This window comes from Homarus americanus, unplaced genomic scaffold, assembly GCF_018991925.1.
Source record: "Homarus americanus isolate GMGI-L3 unplaced genomic scaffold, GMGI_Hamer_2.0 scaffold32929, whole genome shotgun sequence".
NCBI classification, from domain to species: Eukaryota; Metazoa; Arthropoda; class Malacostraca; order Decapoda; family Nephropidae; genus Homarus; species Homarus americanus.
This window is the reverse complement of record NW_024737097.1, coordinates 8,225,614-8,245,227: the sequence shown is the minus strand read 5'-3', so window position 1 is coordinate 8,245,227 and position 19,614 is coordinate 8,225,614. Positions and strand designations below refer to the sequence as shown.

The following is a 19,614-nucleotide window of genomic DNA, read 5'->3' as shown; positions in this document are numbered from 1 at the left end:
TTACCTTGTCTTTCCATATTCATCACTAGCACAACAAAATTGGATAAAACAGCAAAAATCACGGAGCAATCGATAGAAACCGCACGATTCAACTGATCACATGATGTAAAGAGAAAGCGCTAGTGTAAACCATTATTAGTCCTCACTGCGAAACATTCTTTTCACTTTTCTTTTCATCCAGTATTTATGGGTAACAGCTAAATTTGCAAAAATAAAATAAATTTACAGAGTACCTCTCAAAAAACACTTCACAAACAAAAGACAAGAATCAATTAAACATGTGATGTCGAACGTAAACTGTAAACATTGCATAACCCCTCACCACGCTTAAAACGTTGCGGATGGAATCAAAACATTGAGGATGGAATCGCGCTATAGCCAACATTCGTGTGCAAAGGTTAGCGTTTTACAAACAGCGTTCCCCTATTCATCAATCGCGTTGACTAAACACGCGTTGTAGCTGAAATGACTGTAGCTGGTATGAGGGCTGTGACATCATTCAAGAGGGTGGCCAGCATTCAGCTTGCTGGATCTCGCTAAACTCACGATATTTTACGCCAAATATAAGACTTGGTTACATTAGGTAGTGCTCGCGAAATTCAAAAACGCGAAATGAAATCGCGCAAAATATGAGATCTTACTTTAGTTTAAGATAAAATATTAGTGTAATGTACCAATATACCACACTTCCAATTAGTCAAAAAACAGTTAATAGGTTGAAAACCTCATGCACATTCTAGTCCTTTATTAATTGGTGACAGATTTGAACATTTGCCCTCAAATAAAATCAGTGAGTTTTTTACAGCAAATGCAGGAGTCAGTGATAAGGACATGGAAGGGGATTGTGGGGAAAAAGAAAAGTACTCTACTATATACAGAAGGACTGGGAATGGAGACTGATAGCAGGAAATACATGCTTGAAAACAAAGAAATCTATGACTATACTATTGTATACATAGATCTATGAAGCAGTCTACCAGCACAAGCTGTAGAATTGAGAACAGCACTAGGATTCAAAATAGCCCTAGATAAAATTATCAAGCACCACAGAGGGATTGGATTTCTTCCCATTGCATGGCTACCTCTAGTGGATGGCCATTAGGTAAATAAAGAGGCAGGATAACAGAAGAAGAGGACTTCTACAATATGTGTTAGAGGATACAATATAAAGAAAATGTACAATGAAGAGCTGGGAACCCACGGGCAACTATACTCACTAAGGCCAACCATCTTGTCTGGAACCTGGATCTCATCAGACTCGACTGCTCCAAGACCACGATGAGGACCGCCACCACCTGGAGGGCCTCCACCTCCAGGTGGACCACCTGGACCACCCATCAATGGCCCTCCCATGAAGACTCCGTCCCCACCTCCACCACCACCACCTCCTCCGCCACCACCACTGGAGCTGCCGCTTCCACTTCCGCCTCCACTGCCACTTCCTCCTCCTCCGCCACCACCGCCTCCGCTGCCGCCGCCGCCACCACCACCACCACCTGGGGGTCGCTTGGCATCAGGACCTACAGGCAAAATATTTATAAATATCAAATTGTTCTGCACTTTCAAAACACCAAACCCTGATACAGGTAAGTTCTACTTGCAGACCATTGCTAATTTGAACAAAATAAATGCAGTAAAGAAAACTCATTATTTCACTGTGAACTTTTAAAAGATCCACTATGTGACCTGCTGCAAGTTCTTTTTTTCATAATAGTTAACAATCATTTAAACAAGGAATTTCAACCTACGAAATCATATCTAAATACAATTTAACAAATCAATATCACAATCTCCAAGAATTTATCAGCCAAACAGTTTAAATCTCAAATATCTAGTTTTACAGGGTTCTGCCCAGATTTGTGAGTGCCAAAACAGGGGAGGAGATGGATATAGGATTAGCTCCCAATTTTCAACCCGGGGATAATTTTTGTAAAATATCAAACTACGTCAGGTTTTGAAGGTAAATTTGGAAAGATATTTTGGGGAGTTTTCACCAAACATAATTTGAATGATAATTGCAAACACAAGCAGCTCTCTTAGAATCTGTATTATACTTCACTGCATGAATTTTTGTTCTGGTTTAGCTCTTTCTCTGGGCATCTTAAATTATTAGGCCACTTAACGTGCAAGTGACACTTCAATAGATGCCCTTGTGACCAAGAGAGCCAGACAAACTTGACTGGCATAATAAGCTAGCTGTAGCGACTTGTTGACACCACTGGAGATAAATGGAGATTCCTACAAATTTAAACATTCTCTTTTTTACTACTAATTCTCTTATGCAATCACAAATTTATTTTACTATTTTCTCAGCCATTCTTCCTAAATTATTACACCAACTTCCACTCATAATTCAAACATCTTTCAAACCTTTACTCCAATCTAAACAATTTAAGTCTTCTCATTGATTTTTTGGCCTCCTAGTCCAAGTACAGTACTGTATATATCTAATTACCTTCCTTAAACCTGTCCAATAATTGCATTCACTTACTTTTAACATACACCCTCCACCTAACACTCCACTTGTTTTCACAAAATTGTACAGTATAACTTGCTGGTGGTACAGTACCACACAGCCTATGTTTGAGGTTCTCTAAGATATCTTTCCATGAGAGACAGTCTCTGACCCACATCCCTGTAGTTGCCTCTTTACACACTTACAGAATAAGTTAATGCTTTCAGGCCTTGAGCCATTATTAAGAACAGGAATAAGGGTACTGTACTAGTGCAATTGGATGACATTTAGATATTTTTTCTTCATAAATATGAACCAAATATTTTTAATTATTGCAACATGCTCTGAGGTTGCTGAATTAGATAACCTTATAACCTAGATTCTTGTGTATCCATAAATGAAGTACACAAATATATTTATAAAAGTTCCACTCACTTTACCTCCACAACCTATACTGTACTACAAGAGACTGTACAGTGAGGACCTCCAAACAAACTCAAGGACAGATGCTGTTAACATTTAGGTGACTGAGACCAAGACCAATATACAGTACAAAAGTCTTCACCATTATCCTCCAGCTGGAGAGAGGGAGAGCAAAAACTTCCCCACATTTGAAATTTAAGCATCTGGTTAAATTTGTCCATAAAGGAACTCAAGATAGAAATAAAATACACTTGGCCCAATCCAAGTAATATTAAACAAACAAATTTTTACTGCAACTAACAAATGAGCTTTATGTAGAGTAAAATACCAGCAGAACAATAAAACAACTCAACCAGAAGAGCCAAGCTGACAATGATGGTCAGAGCAATAGCTGTTCTGAAGACACTCTACAAGGGACACAAACCTCATGACAACATACACAACAACTTGATCAATCAAACTCCAGTGGTCTATTTATCAGCACTAACAGGAAGAAGATCCGACATAGATCCGAAAAGTGAGTCACTTAATATTACATTTTTGGAGAGAACCTACCTGGTAAACGATCCATGCCGCCTTCTGCCTCTTCCAAGGGACGCTTTTGACCGGACGGTTGGATCTTAGCAGCGATCTGTAGAAAACATCAATAATTATGGGAAAACTTTTTTCACTCTTTCAAGATTTTCCCACTTCGTGTAAGGTGGTCAGACACAGGCACAAATACAGTACAGGTTTTCCTATCATTTATTGTCTTTTATTCATTCTTAATGTTAAAAAAAGGTGTTCTGCTAAAGGAATCCCTTTCACAACAGGAACAGAATCAAGTTAACATTTCCCTTCACAGAAACCTGCTTCACTCATTAGGTTTTTTTCTTAACAAATGAAAGACACAGAGAAAGAGATCAGACACGTGACATTGTCAAGTCTCATCACTGATATGTCCCCTCAACAAAGACTAAATGCACTTGAAACTAGATGACCTTCACCAAAAATCACTTGTCACCACAGTCCTCTCAATCATACACACTACTGTTTCTTTATGTCCATCTACCTCACTACTTCGTCCATACTTCACTACCTCTTCCGATTTTCCTTTTGGTCTCCACGTCTTTTCTGTCAAGCATCTCTGATTTATACACCATTCCTGTACTTCCCATTCTCTCAGTGTGCAAACCTTCTCTGCCCAACATTACTTATTTTTCTTTCTTGTATCCTATTTAGCCCCACATACTGCTTTCTTTTACACCCCAAGTCCATGCCTCACACCCACATAATACTGAGGATTAACAAATTCTGCAATGCAGCTTTATCTTTGCCTGACATTGCTGTACCTCTCCAAGTATTTCTTAACTTCATTACAGTACTGTAATTTCTTTCCCTAGTTACTCTTTTATTAAATTCATCACTTGTCATTCCATTTCCTGAAACAATCAATCCAAGACACTTGATGTACTCCACATCATCCATTTATTTCTCCCTATCTCCCTTTTCTACTTATCATTACATTTGATCACACTCACTACTAACTTTCTATTACTACTCTTCCAAACTCCTTCCAGTTACTATATATAAAATGTTACATTTCTCTTTCATCACGTTTCTGAAAGCAACAACCATGTAAATATAAATACAGTAAGTCCTCGTTTAACGTTGCCCCCGATATCGTTGTTTCGTTATATTATCACTACGCTTTAAATACCCATGCTTCGGATAACCCTGTCACGGACTACTTTGTACGGCGCATAACCCCCTCTCATATTGGCGCGCTACGATGCTCTCATCTAGGCACGCTACGCTCTCACTCGCAAAGCGTCACACAGCGTCGCCAGTCTTTGTTAGGCTTCCACAGCGTTTGTGCGTGTTTAAGTGTTTTTGCTCTTAATACTGTACTTTAACCATTCAAAATGGCTTCCAAGCGCCCATCAAGCGCTACTGATGCTAGTGTTGTGAAGAAGCAACACAAGACCATTAGTCTTGCTATGAAAATGGAGGTTTTAACCCGTTTTGAGAAAGGTCAACATACGGTGGACATTGCTGCTTCCCTAGGTCTAACCCCCACAACAGTGCGTACTATCCGGACCAACACGGACAAGATTAAGGCTAGTGCTGAAGTGGTACTTCTCTGAGTGCAACAAAGACAAGTCGTGCTCAAAGTTCTGATTGAAAAGCTGAAAAGGATGCTCGCTATGTGGATGGAAGATCAGAATCAACGCAATGCCCCTGTGAGCCTTATTGTTATCCAGCAAAAAGCAAAATCCTTGTTTGACGACTTAAAGGCAGCAGAGGTAAAAGGATCGAAGGATGAGACCTTTACGGCCAGCCCAGGATGGTTTCAATGTTCTAAGCACCGTTGTAACTTCATAATATTAAGATGACTGGTGAAGCTGCTAGTTCAGATGCGATTGCTGCCAAAATATTCCCGCCAGAGTTCAAAAGCATTATCGAGGAGGCTACTCGGTGAAACAAGTCTTCAATGTGGATGAGACTGGTCTCTTATGGAAGAGGATGCCCGAAAAAACCTATATCGCCAAGGAAGAAAAAAGAGCACCAGGTTTTAAAGCGGCAAAAGACCGCTTGAAGCTCCTGCTTGGCGCGAACGCTGCTGGCGATTTCAAGCTGAAGCCGATGCTAATTTCTCGCGCTGCCAACCCACGTGCCATGAAAGGTTACTCTAGGGTTCACCTTCCTGTTATCTACATGGCAAATAAGACAGCATGGATAACCAGCGCCATATTTAGCCAGTGGTTAAACGTATACGCCGTCCCTGCACCGAAGGAGTATTGTGCCAAGGAGAACCTGGTCTTCAAAATTCTTCTTGTCATTGACAAGGCCCCAGCTCATCCTCCCAGCCTCGACGACTTACATGACAATGTTCGAGTTGTCTTCCTGTCTCCCAACAAGACAGCACTGATGCAGCCTATGGACCAAGGCGTTATCACCGCATTCAAGGCTTTTTATTTACAGCATACCATGGACCAACTGCTCAAGGCTACTGACGTAGAAAATAAACCTACTATCCGAGAATATTGGAGGGGCTTCAACATTCTTCATGCAATCGACAACATTGGTAAGGCATGGGAAGAAGTTTCAAAAAATTACCTGAATGGTGTGTGGTTTAAGTTATGGACCGAGTCATGAACATTTTTTCGTGATTCACGGACTTAGTCCCACCTGTGAATAGGGATATCCTCAGCTTGATTAGACAGGCAGGCTTTCCCGAGTTGGAAAAGCTTACTAATGAAGATCTGCTACTGCTAACAAAACAAGTGCCGCTGAAGATGATGATGTAGAAGAACCACAAAGAACGCTAACTACCAAGAAGATGGCAGAAGCGTTTGACATGATCCAGCAAGAAATGCAAATCTTCATTGATGACGACCTAAACAGAGCACATAGCTCAAAGATTATATGCAACATGGAGGAAACTCTTAGTTGCTATAATGAGATCTACAAGGACAAAAAGAAGAGGAGCACTAAGCAGTCAACTCTGGATTCTTTTTTTTTATCGCCGTAAGGCAGAAGCAGCATCTTCACAACAGCCTGCAAGCGAGGAGGAAAACCAGTCAGAGCGGGAGGAGCCACCCTCCTCCTCCGCTCCACTACTCACCACCTCCACCCATCAGCAAGTGCAATACAGAATGATTTAGTTTATTTATATATACCTGTAGGTAGTCGGCAACTACCAAACAGGGAGGTACTATCGCCTGGGAAGATATTGGAATAAATATGTTGTCTAATGGTAGACCCTGCTGCTATATGACATCACAAAAATTGTGACCAAGACCCAGGTTGCTGATCTGTCTTTCTGCCTCATTTGCACACAATTGCAGTCTCAATTGTTTCTCTTAGTTGACAACAGAACATACATATAGCATTTCACTATTGATTTGTTTTTCATTTTTGTATTTCTTTAATGTAATTCTTTATTATTATTATTATTATTAGTGTTAATATTATTGTTATTATTATTTTACTTTTCTTTTTATAAATTTTATTTACTAAGAATAATTATTAAATCCCCCAAAGTGTCGGTCAGTGACCTGTGCCCTGGTCCCCGTAAAAAAAAATAAAAAAATATTTTCCATAAAAATACCATTGAATTTCTGTATATGTAATGAATCTTATGGGGCAAAGGGAGGCTGGGGAACGTAACTCCCGTATTTTATCCATTACTTATGGGGAAATTGATTCCGTTGACGTTGTTTTTGTTAACGTCGCGGTTTTCAGGAACAGAACCATGACGTTAAGCGAGGACTTACTGTAATACAATCATGAAGTTGACTTACATCATCTTGTTGATCGTCTATCATGACTTTAACTGATGTTGCTAAAAGGAAAAGATAAGCAGAAATCTCTAATTCCATTGGAAGCAACAACCACCACCATTACTTACACTGATAGGTTTAAAACACGAGGACATATATATTGCACAATATATACATTAGATAGCTAATAAAAGATTAATTCCTAGATTATCATGTATCAACTAGTCTGAATTGCTGTAGGGTACATGTATAGTTGGATAGTAATGTGGTTAAGCAGTAATTCATTTATAAAATCTGTTGAATCAACCAGAGTTGTAGAACATCCACATTCTACTCCTGCTTGTCCATTGTACTGATGATTGGGAATAGATCCCTAGTACTGTACTGTAGTCACTCAAAAAAGTATCTGAAAAGTGGGGTCCAATGGATGTCAAAACGATCAATACAACCCGTTGTCTGGCCATTGTTGCCTCGGTAAGGTTGGTAAGCATGAGTAGATGTCACAACTGCTTATAACCAATGTAGTTTATCTTCATAATTACAAGTATCCTACGACATGTAAACAGTAAACATTGCATTATAGTCATACCTGTATGTAATCAGTATAATCAACCTACAAAGAAGGTTTGATGCCCCATGTGAAACACACTAGTGTCGACAACAGGGTAGAGTTGCCATGTTGCTATGAACCCAAACAATGTGTTCAGGATGCAGGAGGTGGTTACACAAAATATTAATTCAATAAACGTGAGATGCCATTACTGTCTACCTTACCTATTAATTATAACATGCCCTGATATCTAATACATGTATGAATACCAAATGCTACGTATGGATAGTCAACATATGCATTTAGTTGTTGTTGTTGTTGCGCAGAAGAACATTAAAGCATTACCACACACATATTGTTTACTGTATGTGTCTAACATGGATAATGTCTTTTTTAGACTGTCATTCCCTGTTAATATAACCATATTAATTATATTCATATGAAACACGTGAATGACAAACGGCAGGAAACGTCTTATATATATTACATGGCAACCATTGTGACATTTTTCAGATACTCTTTTGAGCGACTGTACTTCTGATGTGTTGGTGTACAAGAATAGTCTTTCCCAGGAATATTGGCCAAAATAACAGCATAAGAAATGTTGATATGCAACATGGAGGCAGATATGAAGCAAAAGCTTAGCTATAAAAAATGGACAAAGGACAAAATATTTTGGACTGGAATTTATTACTAGAACACCCGAGGCTACACTCTTTCACACACGATACTTATTAACAGACTACTGTAAGAGCAAAATATGGTTAGAACTTCACAGGTACCTGACCTGTACTACAAAAAGAAACTTTAATTATATCTGGAAACCAAAATCTAGTGTGACAATAGACATTTACCTAATACAGTAACTAAAAACCTGACCAACATCATACTTATCAATACTGAACTGTGCATGGACATTGGGTGGCCCATGTCTATAGGGTGAAAATTCAGTTACAGAAATCATGTTTCACATGGCTTCTCTCATTCCATTAGACACAGGGAACATAAATGCCAAATTTGGACTTAAGTAGATAATATTTAGAGGTCGCTTTAAATTGTTTGAATTTTATGTCCCCGAGTTGAATTCCCACCATTGAGCCATTGTCATGTGATTTACACTGCCTAGCATGTCAGAGCCTCTATTTTTGTGCTAGATGTCTATACCATATTTCATCATTCTCATGCTTTGATTTTGTTGCTTTCAGATGACATGACAATTTTGTTTTCTGTAATATTACAGGAGATTGCAGTTATAATATTTCCAGTTGTGGATCATAAGTAATACACCATTTGTCTTGTTTTATTACTATTCATTTCGGAGGTACAGTCCAACATTCTACCATCAACGTAACGGACGGATGCACGGAATCTAGCTTTTTATATATAGATAGATGTCACTACTAAATAAATAAGTGATCTGAAAATAATAATTTGGCCAATATTTTACTTGTGTAATCAGTTCTTCATATGGAGAAATGGAATTAAAATTTAGTTTTCGTTTGTTTTATACAATATTATGAAGTCTATTATGAAGTTTTCAGTTATGGATTTAATGGTCTACATAATTTAGCTTGTTTTCTTACTGTTCTCCCCAGATAACACAGAAAAGGGTGCAGACAAATTAAAAAAAACAAAAATTTAAGCAACCCCTAAATGTTGTTTGCTCGAGCCAAAATTTTACATGTTGAATCAGTTATCCACATGGAACAAGGGCAGGCTTGTGGAGCAATATATTTCTAAGGTTCAATTTTTTGGACCACCCTAAATTGGACAATGCATTTGAATTACACTTAAAAATCAAACTGCTAAATCTAGCAATGGTGATCTCTAATGCCCATCAATTTAATAATCAACCTCTTCTTAATGGATCAAGTACATACAAAAACAGGCCCATCAGCAGTTGGACATCAAAATGTCAAGTGCAAGACCATAATACGGTACACTGTTTGCAAGTGCAAAAAAGCGAGAGATTATAACAATCGCCACAAAAATTAAAACAGCTCATCTGTGTTTAGTCATGCACAGACAACAACACTATACCGGTACCAATTTTTAATTGCATAAAAAATACTGTATTTAACAGCATATTAGATGCACCCCGATTTAAGCAGGGAATTTTTAGGAAAAAACTTCTGTGTTTCCCCCCTGTAGCCATAGCTTTCTAAATATTAAATATAATATATATAATACATAAATACATGTGATATCTCCGTTAACCGGAACAATTGGTGCAGGGCTGTACCGGGAATGAGAAATTTCCGGGTAACGGGACGACTCCCTCAAAGCCGGAATAAAATCCCCCATCCCCGGAATTACATGGGTAACAGAAATATGTTCTTGGAAGTTCCAGAAATTGCCCATAATTACACCATCTCTCGAATTCGGAAAAATATCCCCCATCCATACCCAAAAAAAAAATTTCTCAAGAATTTCCAGAAAATGTGTTTGATTTTCATCTCTCAAACCCAGAATAAAACTCCCCATCCCCGAAATTTACCGGGCACCGGAAAAATTTCTGGAAAACGTGCCCTTCAGAAAATCGTTCCTAAAGCCGGAATTTTCCAGAAAATTCTGGCTTTGGGAACAATTTTCCCAGATAATTTCAATTCCTCCTATCGGAGAGGGATTCCACCTAACAGAGATATTACTGTAATATAATATAATATATACCGTAAAAGTATACAGTAAACTTTTGATAATTCGGAATTTCATATTATTCGGCACGTGTGTCGTCTTCAAATTCATTATAAAATAACTCTGAAAATACGGAGTTGTACAAAATTATCTGGGAAAATCTTGGCATGTTTGGCAACGTGGGTAACACTGCACTTCATACTTGGTCAGTCTGATGTTTGTTTTGTTGTGGTTGGGTGTGTGCTGGCTCACTCCACCCAGTACATGGGAAGAGAGGGTGCTGTAGCACCCCAATATTGGGTATAAAGTACTATACATTGCACCATAGTATCTAGGGCACCAGAATTAATGTTCAGCACTCCCTGGTAAAATTTGGTTCCTGCAGTACTAACCCAGTAACACCCAACAACCTCCCCCATTCATCTCAGGCCAGCAGAACATCTCCACTATTACGGTAAATCCATTGTCGTAGATTTTTATTTAATTTACAATGTAATTCACTTAATCTGAATTCCAACTCTGAATCTTCCAGGCATCCCAACTCTGTCCCCTATGGTAAAAATTCTAATTTAGTCCAGCAATCCAAAATTAACTGGTCATTTATTCATGTGTCTGCCACCTGTAGTACTATAAGCTTTTTAACCCTTTGGATGCGACATGCGGGTAAACCCGCCCAAAATATTATATTAATTAAATGCGACAAGCGGGGATATCCCACGGCCTTGAAAAAACTTCCCCAAATGAGACGACATGCGGACATATTATGTATTGAGGTATAGGAGTATTTCCTGAATGCAATATAGCTTATTTTTGTACTATTTTGTTTGATATTATCTGACTATGTAATACATATCTAAATTTGCTGTTTAGTAACCAAATTGATTAAATTTATTTGGCATATACCAGACATTGATTTATACCAATTTCCTGCATTTTTGGGTATAAATGTCATTTTTTCTTTAAAATTTGCACACGTGAATTTTTGTTCCAGATTTGGAAAATATACTAAAAGTTCTCTAGGAAAAACATATAGAAAATGTGATTATATGAAATTCATTTTTGGCAGGATAATTGACACTTTTCAGGAACCGGCGCGAAATTTAATTACGCACCTAAAGAGTTAAACAATAATTGCTGTAATAAACAAGAAAATTGATACATAGCATATCATCGCAAGAGAGGTCGGAGAGGTCCCTTTAAGCTGAATTCTCATTGAATCGAAGTGGTTTCAATGGAATAATTTAGTTTAGTACTTGAGAAACACAAAATACTAAAAAGACTGAGTCTACCCAGATGCACCTCAGCCCATCTCCTAGAATAAACAACACAGCTAAAATTAAAGGATACCAAATGGTCTGTTTACTGGCTGGGAAGATGGTGGGAGGGAGGTGAGGTGATATGTTTGACAGTTGATGCCAAGGTCTAGTGCTTATTTATTAATCTGTCCGTAAGAGTGACAAGTTTTTCTCTTATAAAATGTCACTAAACTGACCTGGGAGAATATAATTAACATTGCTGGAATTCTTATAATTGAGTGATTAGTTTGAATATAAACATGCTATAGTTTGCATTAAACATCCAAATTTTAGTTCTAACATTTTATTAAAGGGCTAAAATTTTTATCTCGTGCAAAATATATGACGTTTCAAATTATTCGCTGTCTTGCAAGATTCTAGCAATTATATTCTCCTAACTTTAGTCTGTGATATTATAAAAGATAAAAACTTAAAGCCTTCTGTATAACCACCAAACCCTGGCTAGGAGGGGGAGGGAGCGGAGGCGAGTGACACGTTTGATACTTGGCCTGAAGGTCTAATGAAATACAGTATTTATTTGTTTATTTATGTCCTTTAGATTGAGTTTTTGTTATTTGTTTATAAAATGTCCCAGAAGTGACCGGAGAGAATATAATTTACATTGCTGGAATTCTTATAAAATAAGTGATTAATTTGAATATAATCATCCTATAGTTTGCACTAGACAAAAATTTTAGTAATCATTTATTACATTATTTTGAGTACATGTACATTACAGCTTTGCCCTTAGGACAGTGTAGCGTGCCCAAAGAAACATCAGGCGCGAATTTTTAAATATGATGCGCCAGCTTGACTCGTGCAAAATAGGAAAGATGCACTTTAAATTAAAACATTGTCCTTAATTGTGGGTGTCGCTTTAAATCAATCATCTTAAACTGAATCGCTTTAAATCGACATTCTACTGTAGCAAATATTTTATGTACAAAAAATAGCTCCTTCCACACTCAAACCATCAACTTAGTGACACCACAGTTCAGCCAGGCAGTCAAATTCAGTGGAGTCAACCAGCTGACTGAGACGTGTGTGTGTGTGTGTGCGTGCGCCGGACGTCACATGGGAGGGAAGGAGGGGGTGAGTCAGCCATGCAGTACAGCTCACTAAGTGGCCTTCACATACGTTCACCTCCCCCACACACACACATTCAGCCCCTCGGAGCACATACTGATTGCTGTAAGAACAGCCCAGTCCCAACCAATGTAAAAATTATTAACTACGGTAGTAATCAACCAGTGTGTTCACTCCCAGCCAATTTTATCTTTTTGCACTGTTACTATGTTGAAATGCCCTGTAGTACAGTACTGTACAAGAATGACCTCCCCACCTAGTTATTATATACAATATCATATTTGTATCACTTATGTTACTTGTATATTATTTGTCAATCAAGCATCCCATTCCCCAATTATGTACTACAGGTACTTGTAACTGTATATTTTCAATACAGTAAAGCCTATGACAACGACGGTTATACTAACGATGATTCACATTTAAGACCCTGGTTAATTTAGGACCCAATTCAATTTACACCGTTATTTTCTTCGTATTTACAACGAAAATAGAATAAAATATAAAATAAAATTACAATTTCATATAAATAATAGCTAAATCCCGATATGTATTTAAAAAAAAAAACGCCTTGCGCACGGAGACTGCCAGGTTTGTGATTGGTGACGCCAGCATCACTAGTATAAATAGTCACATCTTGGCGGGCCTTTTGTTTTTACGCAGCTGAACAGGAAAAGGAGAAAAACTTTCTCAGGTTTCTTACGGCCTTTTTGCATCCCTATTCAACCAGAGCAAGAGAACAAGTGTTGGAAGTGCCAATTCAAAAGCTGAAAGAGTGTATAAGCTTAGCCGAGAAACTAGAGGTGTTAAAACGATATGAAAAAGGCGAGAGGTCTGTGGATATTAAATGGAGCAAGCAATGAACATATTTTCTGAAGTGGATACATTAACAGAACGAAGCATTAAAATGCATATGACCTCTGCATACTGTATAGTAAGAAAAGAAAGCAGCTGTTAAAGGTTCTTACGACAGCTTTATTATTCAAAGGTCGAAACCGATCAGCTACACCATCAAATTCAGCATTAGCAGTAGCTTCAGCAACAACTACAGTACAGGTTCAATAACAGTTTCAGCAACAGCTGACATTTTTATGGAAAGCTACAGCTTCAGCCTAAGTTGAACCTACAGCTTCAACCAGAGTTGAAACTGATGACTTCGTCATCTGAGTAAAAACTTGCACAACATTCATTGGCTGTTCATATGTTTTCGATTTTACCACCATTGGTGAGTAGAATTTTTGTTTTACATTCATACCGGTAAGTATTATTTAAACATATATGAACAGTAATAAGTTAGAAGAGGCGGGAAAAATATGAAGTAGTTCGCAGTCATATTTCCCGCCTCTGCTGACGGCCGTGTAATATTTCAATGTGATTCTGATCTTTTAAAATGTTGTTTTTGCATAATGTACTATTACTGATATGTTATTTGTCTTAGTATGTCTTATTGTAGGTAAAAATAAGTACGTATACATTGTATATTAAAAGCATCCTCCGAAAGCGTGAATTTGCTACCCGAGTTTATCAGTTAATTCACGTGTAATACTTCTGATAAATTTCCTTCGTGCTTATGTTTGACATAATGAAGGCATGTATCTTTATATACCGTATTTGCCGGCATATAAGACGCATTTTTTTTCTTCAATGTATCCCAAATTACCTTGCGTCTAATGCGCCCGTATTACGGATGGAAGGCCGAGCGCCATAGGCAGAGGTGCCTAGCTAGGGAGTCTGGGACGAGCAGTAGTCCACTAAACACAAAAATTTTGTTACTAATAATATTACTAATAATAAATTACTGAAAAACAAGCCAAATTATCACAAACTTGCGGCAAATGGCTAAACGGTTGAGGGAAGCTCACAACATCTCACTGTACCTCCCTCACCAGCATACATAACCCACACCAAATACATGTCTTACTTTATTTAATGACTGTTACTTTTAAGAAACATTTGTTTATTGTCTAAATGAAAAATATCCCTAGAAAGATTAAAGAAATGCTAACAGAAAGTTCAGCCACCAGTCACCCATTTGCAATGTGTCGATGGCGCCAAAACAATAGCGATGTTGCCACACCCTGGTGGCCGATCATGGCAACAAAAAACATAACGGCTAAAAATACGAGTTTCACTTCCTGTCGGTAATTATCTTGACCAAAATATAAACAAGCTACACAGCTGCTCTGATCAGAGGTAAGGTTGAGTTAGTATAATGTTACTATACAAATGAGATGCGTTCCCAAGTGTGACCTTTTCATATTTTTTTTGTAGCTTTTTACCCTCTTTTCCCCCAAAAAACAATACAATTACTTTAATGAAAATTGCAAACTCCACTCTTTAAATAATGTTTCTGAATGCACATTCATAAAATATAAATGAATAATATGGTCACACAAGAGGAGATGGGACGCCATTGTTTTCGTATGTGTTTACAGCTAGGAGTCCGGAACAATGGTTCTACACGAGAAAATTAAGAAACTAAGACCCTGGTTGTAGCTGTAGTAAAATTAATGTAAAAAAATTTATATATATGTTTTAAGTAACATTATTTAATGTTAATAAATAGAACAATAGAAGTAGCTAACCACTAATGGCAGAGAAAAAAAAAGAGATGGACTGGGAACGCCAGCATATATGTGCGCATTTAAGGATACCGCGTCATTTATCTTTTTAAGAATATGTACAAAAGATTCATTATTGTTTATTACTGAATATGTATTTGATTGAATTAATCTTTATATGTGCGAAATGAACAATACAATTCATTAATATGTCGAATATTAAAACACACAAGAGGATAAGAGTCAGCATTGTCAGTGTTTACACCCATAATGTCAGTTATCCACCTGAAACTGAAGAAAATAAGACCCTGGTTGTTGTTGTAGTACTAAAATTAATGTAAAAAAAATGTGTTTAAATTAATGTTATTTAATGTACAGTAGAAGTAACCACTGATATTAAAGAAAAAGTGAGACTGATAGTGGAACGCCAATGTACAAGTGCACACTCAAGGAATATGTACAAAAGATTCATTATTGTTTATAACTGAATATGTATTTGATTGAATTAGTGTTTATATATGTGAAATGAACAATACAATTCATTAGTAATACGTAGAATATTATAACACACGAAGAGACAAGACAGCATTGTTTTCGTGAGTGACAGTGGTTTTACATAAGAAACTGAAGAAAATAAGACTGGTTGTAGTTGTAGTGAACTTAATTTAAAAAAATTAATACCTGTATGTATGTTTTAAGTAATGTTATTTAATGTTAATAAATGGAACACTAGAAGTAACTAACCACTAATGGTAAAGAAATAAGACAATTGGGAACGCCAACGTATGTACAGTAAGTGCGTACATACGAAAACATATCGTCATTTCTCTACATATGAATATGAAAGCAACACTTATTTACCGTTCATATATGTTTTAAATAATATTTACGAATGTAAAACAAAAATTCTACTCGCCAATGGTGGTAAAGTCTAAAACATAAGGACAGCCAATGAATATTGTGCGAGTTTTTACTCAGACGCCGAAGTCATCGGGTTCAACTCTGGCTGAAGCTGTAGCTTTCCATAAAGCTGTTGCTGAAACTGTTACTGAACCTGCTTATGATAAATTTGATGGTGTAGCTGAAGTTGATGGTTTAGGCCTTCGAATAATAAAGCTGTCGAAAGAACCTTGCACAGCTGCTTTCTTTTCTCATTATGCAGTATATCTTGTGTTTATTTAAATTTTAATGCTTTGCTCTGTTAATGGATCCACTTAAAAAATATGTTCATTACTTGCTCTATATAATATCCACAGACCTTTCACCTTTTTTATATCGTTTTAACACATCTAGTTTCTCAGCTAAGCTTATATACACTTTCTATTAGCTTTTGAAACAACACTACCATCACTTGCTCATGTTGAATAGGGATGCAAAAATGCTGTAAGAAACTTAAGAAAGTTTTTCTCTGTTCCAGATGCGTGAAAACAAAAGGCCCGCCAAGCTTCGCCTGTTGTTTACCACTCAGTAGCCGGGCAGCGTCTTTGTGCAAGGCGCTCTTCATTTTTTTAACATTAATTTTTTTTTTTGTAATACAGGTTGTACCTCTCTAATCCGGCATTCTGTGGTCCGGAACGATTTTAGTTTTTTTTTTTACTTATCTGAATTATTATTATTATTATTATTATTACAGGAGTATTACATTTTCACCCCTCAGGCTCCAATGTGGGTCAGTGACCTGTGCCCGGGTGGGCTAATCCGTAAAAAAAAAGCCGCGGGACATTAAGGTTTGTTTACATCCGCAGTTCGGCGCTCTCTCTCTCTCTCTCTCTCTCTGTCTATATAGAGTACAACATTTCACCCTTCAATATATATGAACAGTAAATAAGTGTTGCTTTCATATCCATTTGTAGAGTAATGACGATATGTTTTTACATGTGCGCACTTACATACGCGATCTCACTTTTTTCTTTAACATTCATGGTTAACTACAGTAAAAGTCCAAAAATCCGGACCACCCGAGAATCCGGACTTTTGGAAAACTACCGGGTAATTATTTTTTTTAGCGGGCTTTTGTGTGTATGTGCGCATGCGTGAGCGCCACAGCGACAACAAGCGACCACGTGGTCTCCACTTTAAAACGAGCAATCAAACTGTGACAACATACAGTATATACTCGTCTATAACCCCCCTCGTTTATCTGTCGACCCTGATTTTTTGACCAAGAAATCGTTAATTTATGATATTCCTCGTTTATAGTTCGACCCATGTTTTTGAGGGTAAGGAAACAACAAAACCTTCAGTAAAAACGCTCTACGTCCTATAAACTGAAACACGAGTACCGAAGGCAAATTGTTTACCATTTATTATTACAACACTTTACACTGAAACGCGGGTAGTTTCAACAAAAATATTGTATATTTCCATTCAAGTATTTATTCAAGTCAATTAGGAGGGAATATTATTGTAATACAACAGTTTTTTAACTAAACCATTCGAAAAGCGATTACGGTAACATCTTTTGAACGAAAGAAAGCGAAAGTCGTTGTTTTCGTCACGATTTTATCCCACTTTCCACTTTAATACGTACGTAATTTCAGCAAAAATATTACATTTCCGTGAATGTATTGTATCAAGCACAGTATGAATAGAATATCATTGTAATATAACAGAATTTTAACCGAAAACTATTAAAAAAACGAGTAACATCTCTAGAACATCGGAAGCTTAGGTAAAGTCTTTTGTTTTCGACATGTATTTTATCCTATTTTACATTGAAATACATCACGTTTCAGCAAAACTACTATTTATTTCCGAGAATATATTCATTCAGGTGCAGTTTAGGTAAAATATACGTGTGATGTAATAGTTTTTTAACTGAAAACGATTCGAAAAACACGTACCCTCTAGCCCTGTTCAAGGAGAGGACTGGGAAAAGCCGTTTGGTGCTGCAGACGATGACAAAGAAAATGATTTTGATGGATTTTAATGAAAATATTCAGAAGTATGGTATCGTAGTATTTATTCAAGTCAATTAGGATAGAATATTATTGTAATACATACAACAGTTTTTTAACTAAACCAATCGAAAAGCGATTACGGTAACATCTTTTGAACGAAAGAAAGCGAAAGTCATTGTTTTCGTCACGATTTGATCCCACTTTCCACTGTAATACGTACGTCATTTTAGCAAAAATATTACATTTCCGTGAATGCATTATATCAAGCACAGTATGAATAGAATACCATTGTAATATAACAATATTTTGAGTCCTACTCTTTCCATTTACAGATTACTGTACAAGCCCATAATAATGGCTCCTAAAGTAGATAAACTTCATTGTGTGAAGAGAAAGAAGAACACGTTGAAATTGAGTGACAAACTTGAAATAATTAAGAAACTAGTACGTGGTGTGAGCAATACTGTTCTAATGGAAACTACAGCAATGGAAAGTCTACAATTTATGATATCAAAAAGGCAAAGAATAAAATTTTAGAATTCACAGCTTTTTCATTAAAACTGCTCGTTTTGATAAATGAAGCATGCTATATTTGCTAATGAATAAACTATCAAAATGTACCTGTTCATCTCTTCTTTATTCCTCCTTAAATTTTATTTTTAAAAGTACTGCCTGAGAATCCGGAAAATCCGGACCGACCCAATCCCCAAGCAGTCCGGATTTTTGGACTTCTACTGTACTTATATTGTTCCCTTTATTAACATTAAATAACATTACTTCAAACAACCATATTAATTTTTACATTAATTTTACTACAGCTACAACCAGGGTCTTATTTTCTTGTTTTTTATGTAGAACCAATCATCAGTCACTGGTTTTGTAAACATTAACGAAAACAATGCCGGCAGCCGTCTCGTCTCCTAATGTGTTTTAACATTCCATGAATTATTAATGAATTGTATTGTTCATTTTGCACACACAAACATTAAATCAATAAAATAAATCAGAAACATTAATTAAAACATACCATATATGAACAGTAAATAAGTGTTGCTTTCATATTCTTATGAAGAGTAATGACGATATGTTTTTCACATGTGCGCACTTACATACGCGCAGTCTCACTTTTTTCTCTAACATTAATGGTTTGCTGCTTTTATTGTTCTATTTATTAACATTAGATAACATTACTTAAAACAACCATATTAATTTTTTACATTAATTTTACTACAGCAACAACCAGGGTCTTAGTTTCTTGTTTTATATGTAGAACCAGTCAGTCACTGGTTTTGTAATCAACGAAAACAATGCTGTGTCGTCTCCTCGTGCGTTTTAATATTCTACGTATTATTAATGGATTGTATTGCTCATTTTGCACACAAACATTAATTCAATAAAAAAGACATTCAGTAATAAACAATAATGAATCTTTTGTACATAGGAGT

At 36.7% G+C, this 19,614-nt stretch overlaps 1 protein-coding gene across 12 annotated transcripts in view; it reads right to left on the bottom strand.

Annotated features, from left to right (window-relative positions):
• LOC121873188 (far upstream element-binding protein 1-like) overlaps positions 1-19,614 on the bottom strand; it is a 115,178-nt gene that overhangs the window by 80,412 nt on the left and 15,152 nt on the right. For 11 of the 12 annotated variants that reach the window (XM_042376524.1, XM_042376528.1, XM_042376527.1 and 8 more), the window contains exons 2-3: positions 3,434-3,509; positions 1,218-1,520 (exon numbers count right to left, since the gene is read on the bottom strand). In XM_042376524.1, the coding sequence (XP_042232458.1) occupies positions 1,218-1,520; positions 3,434-3,509 (379 nt within the window). The remainder of the gene's footprint in view (positions 1-1,217; positions 1,521-3,433; positions 3,510-19,614) is intronic. The other variant, XM_042376534.1, reaches the window with a different exon arrangement.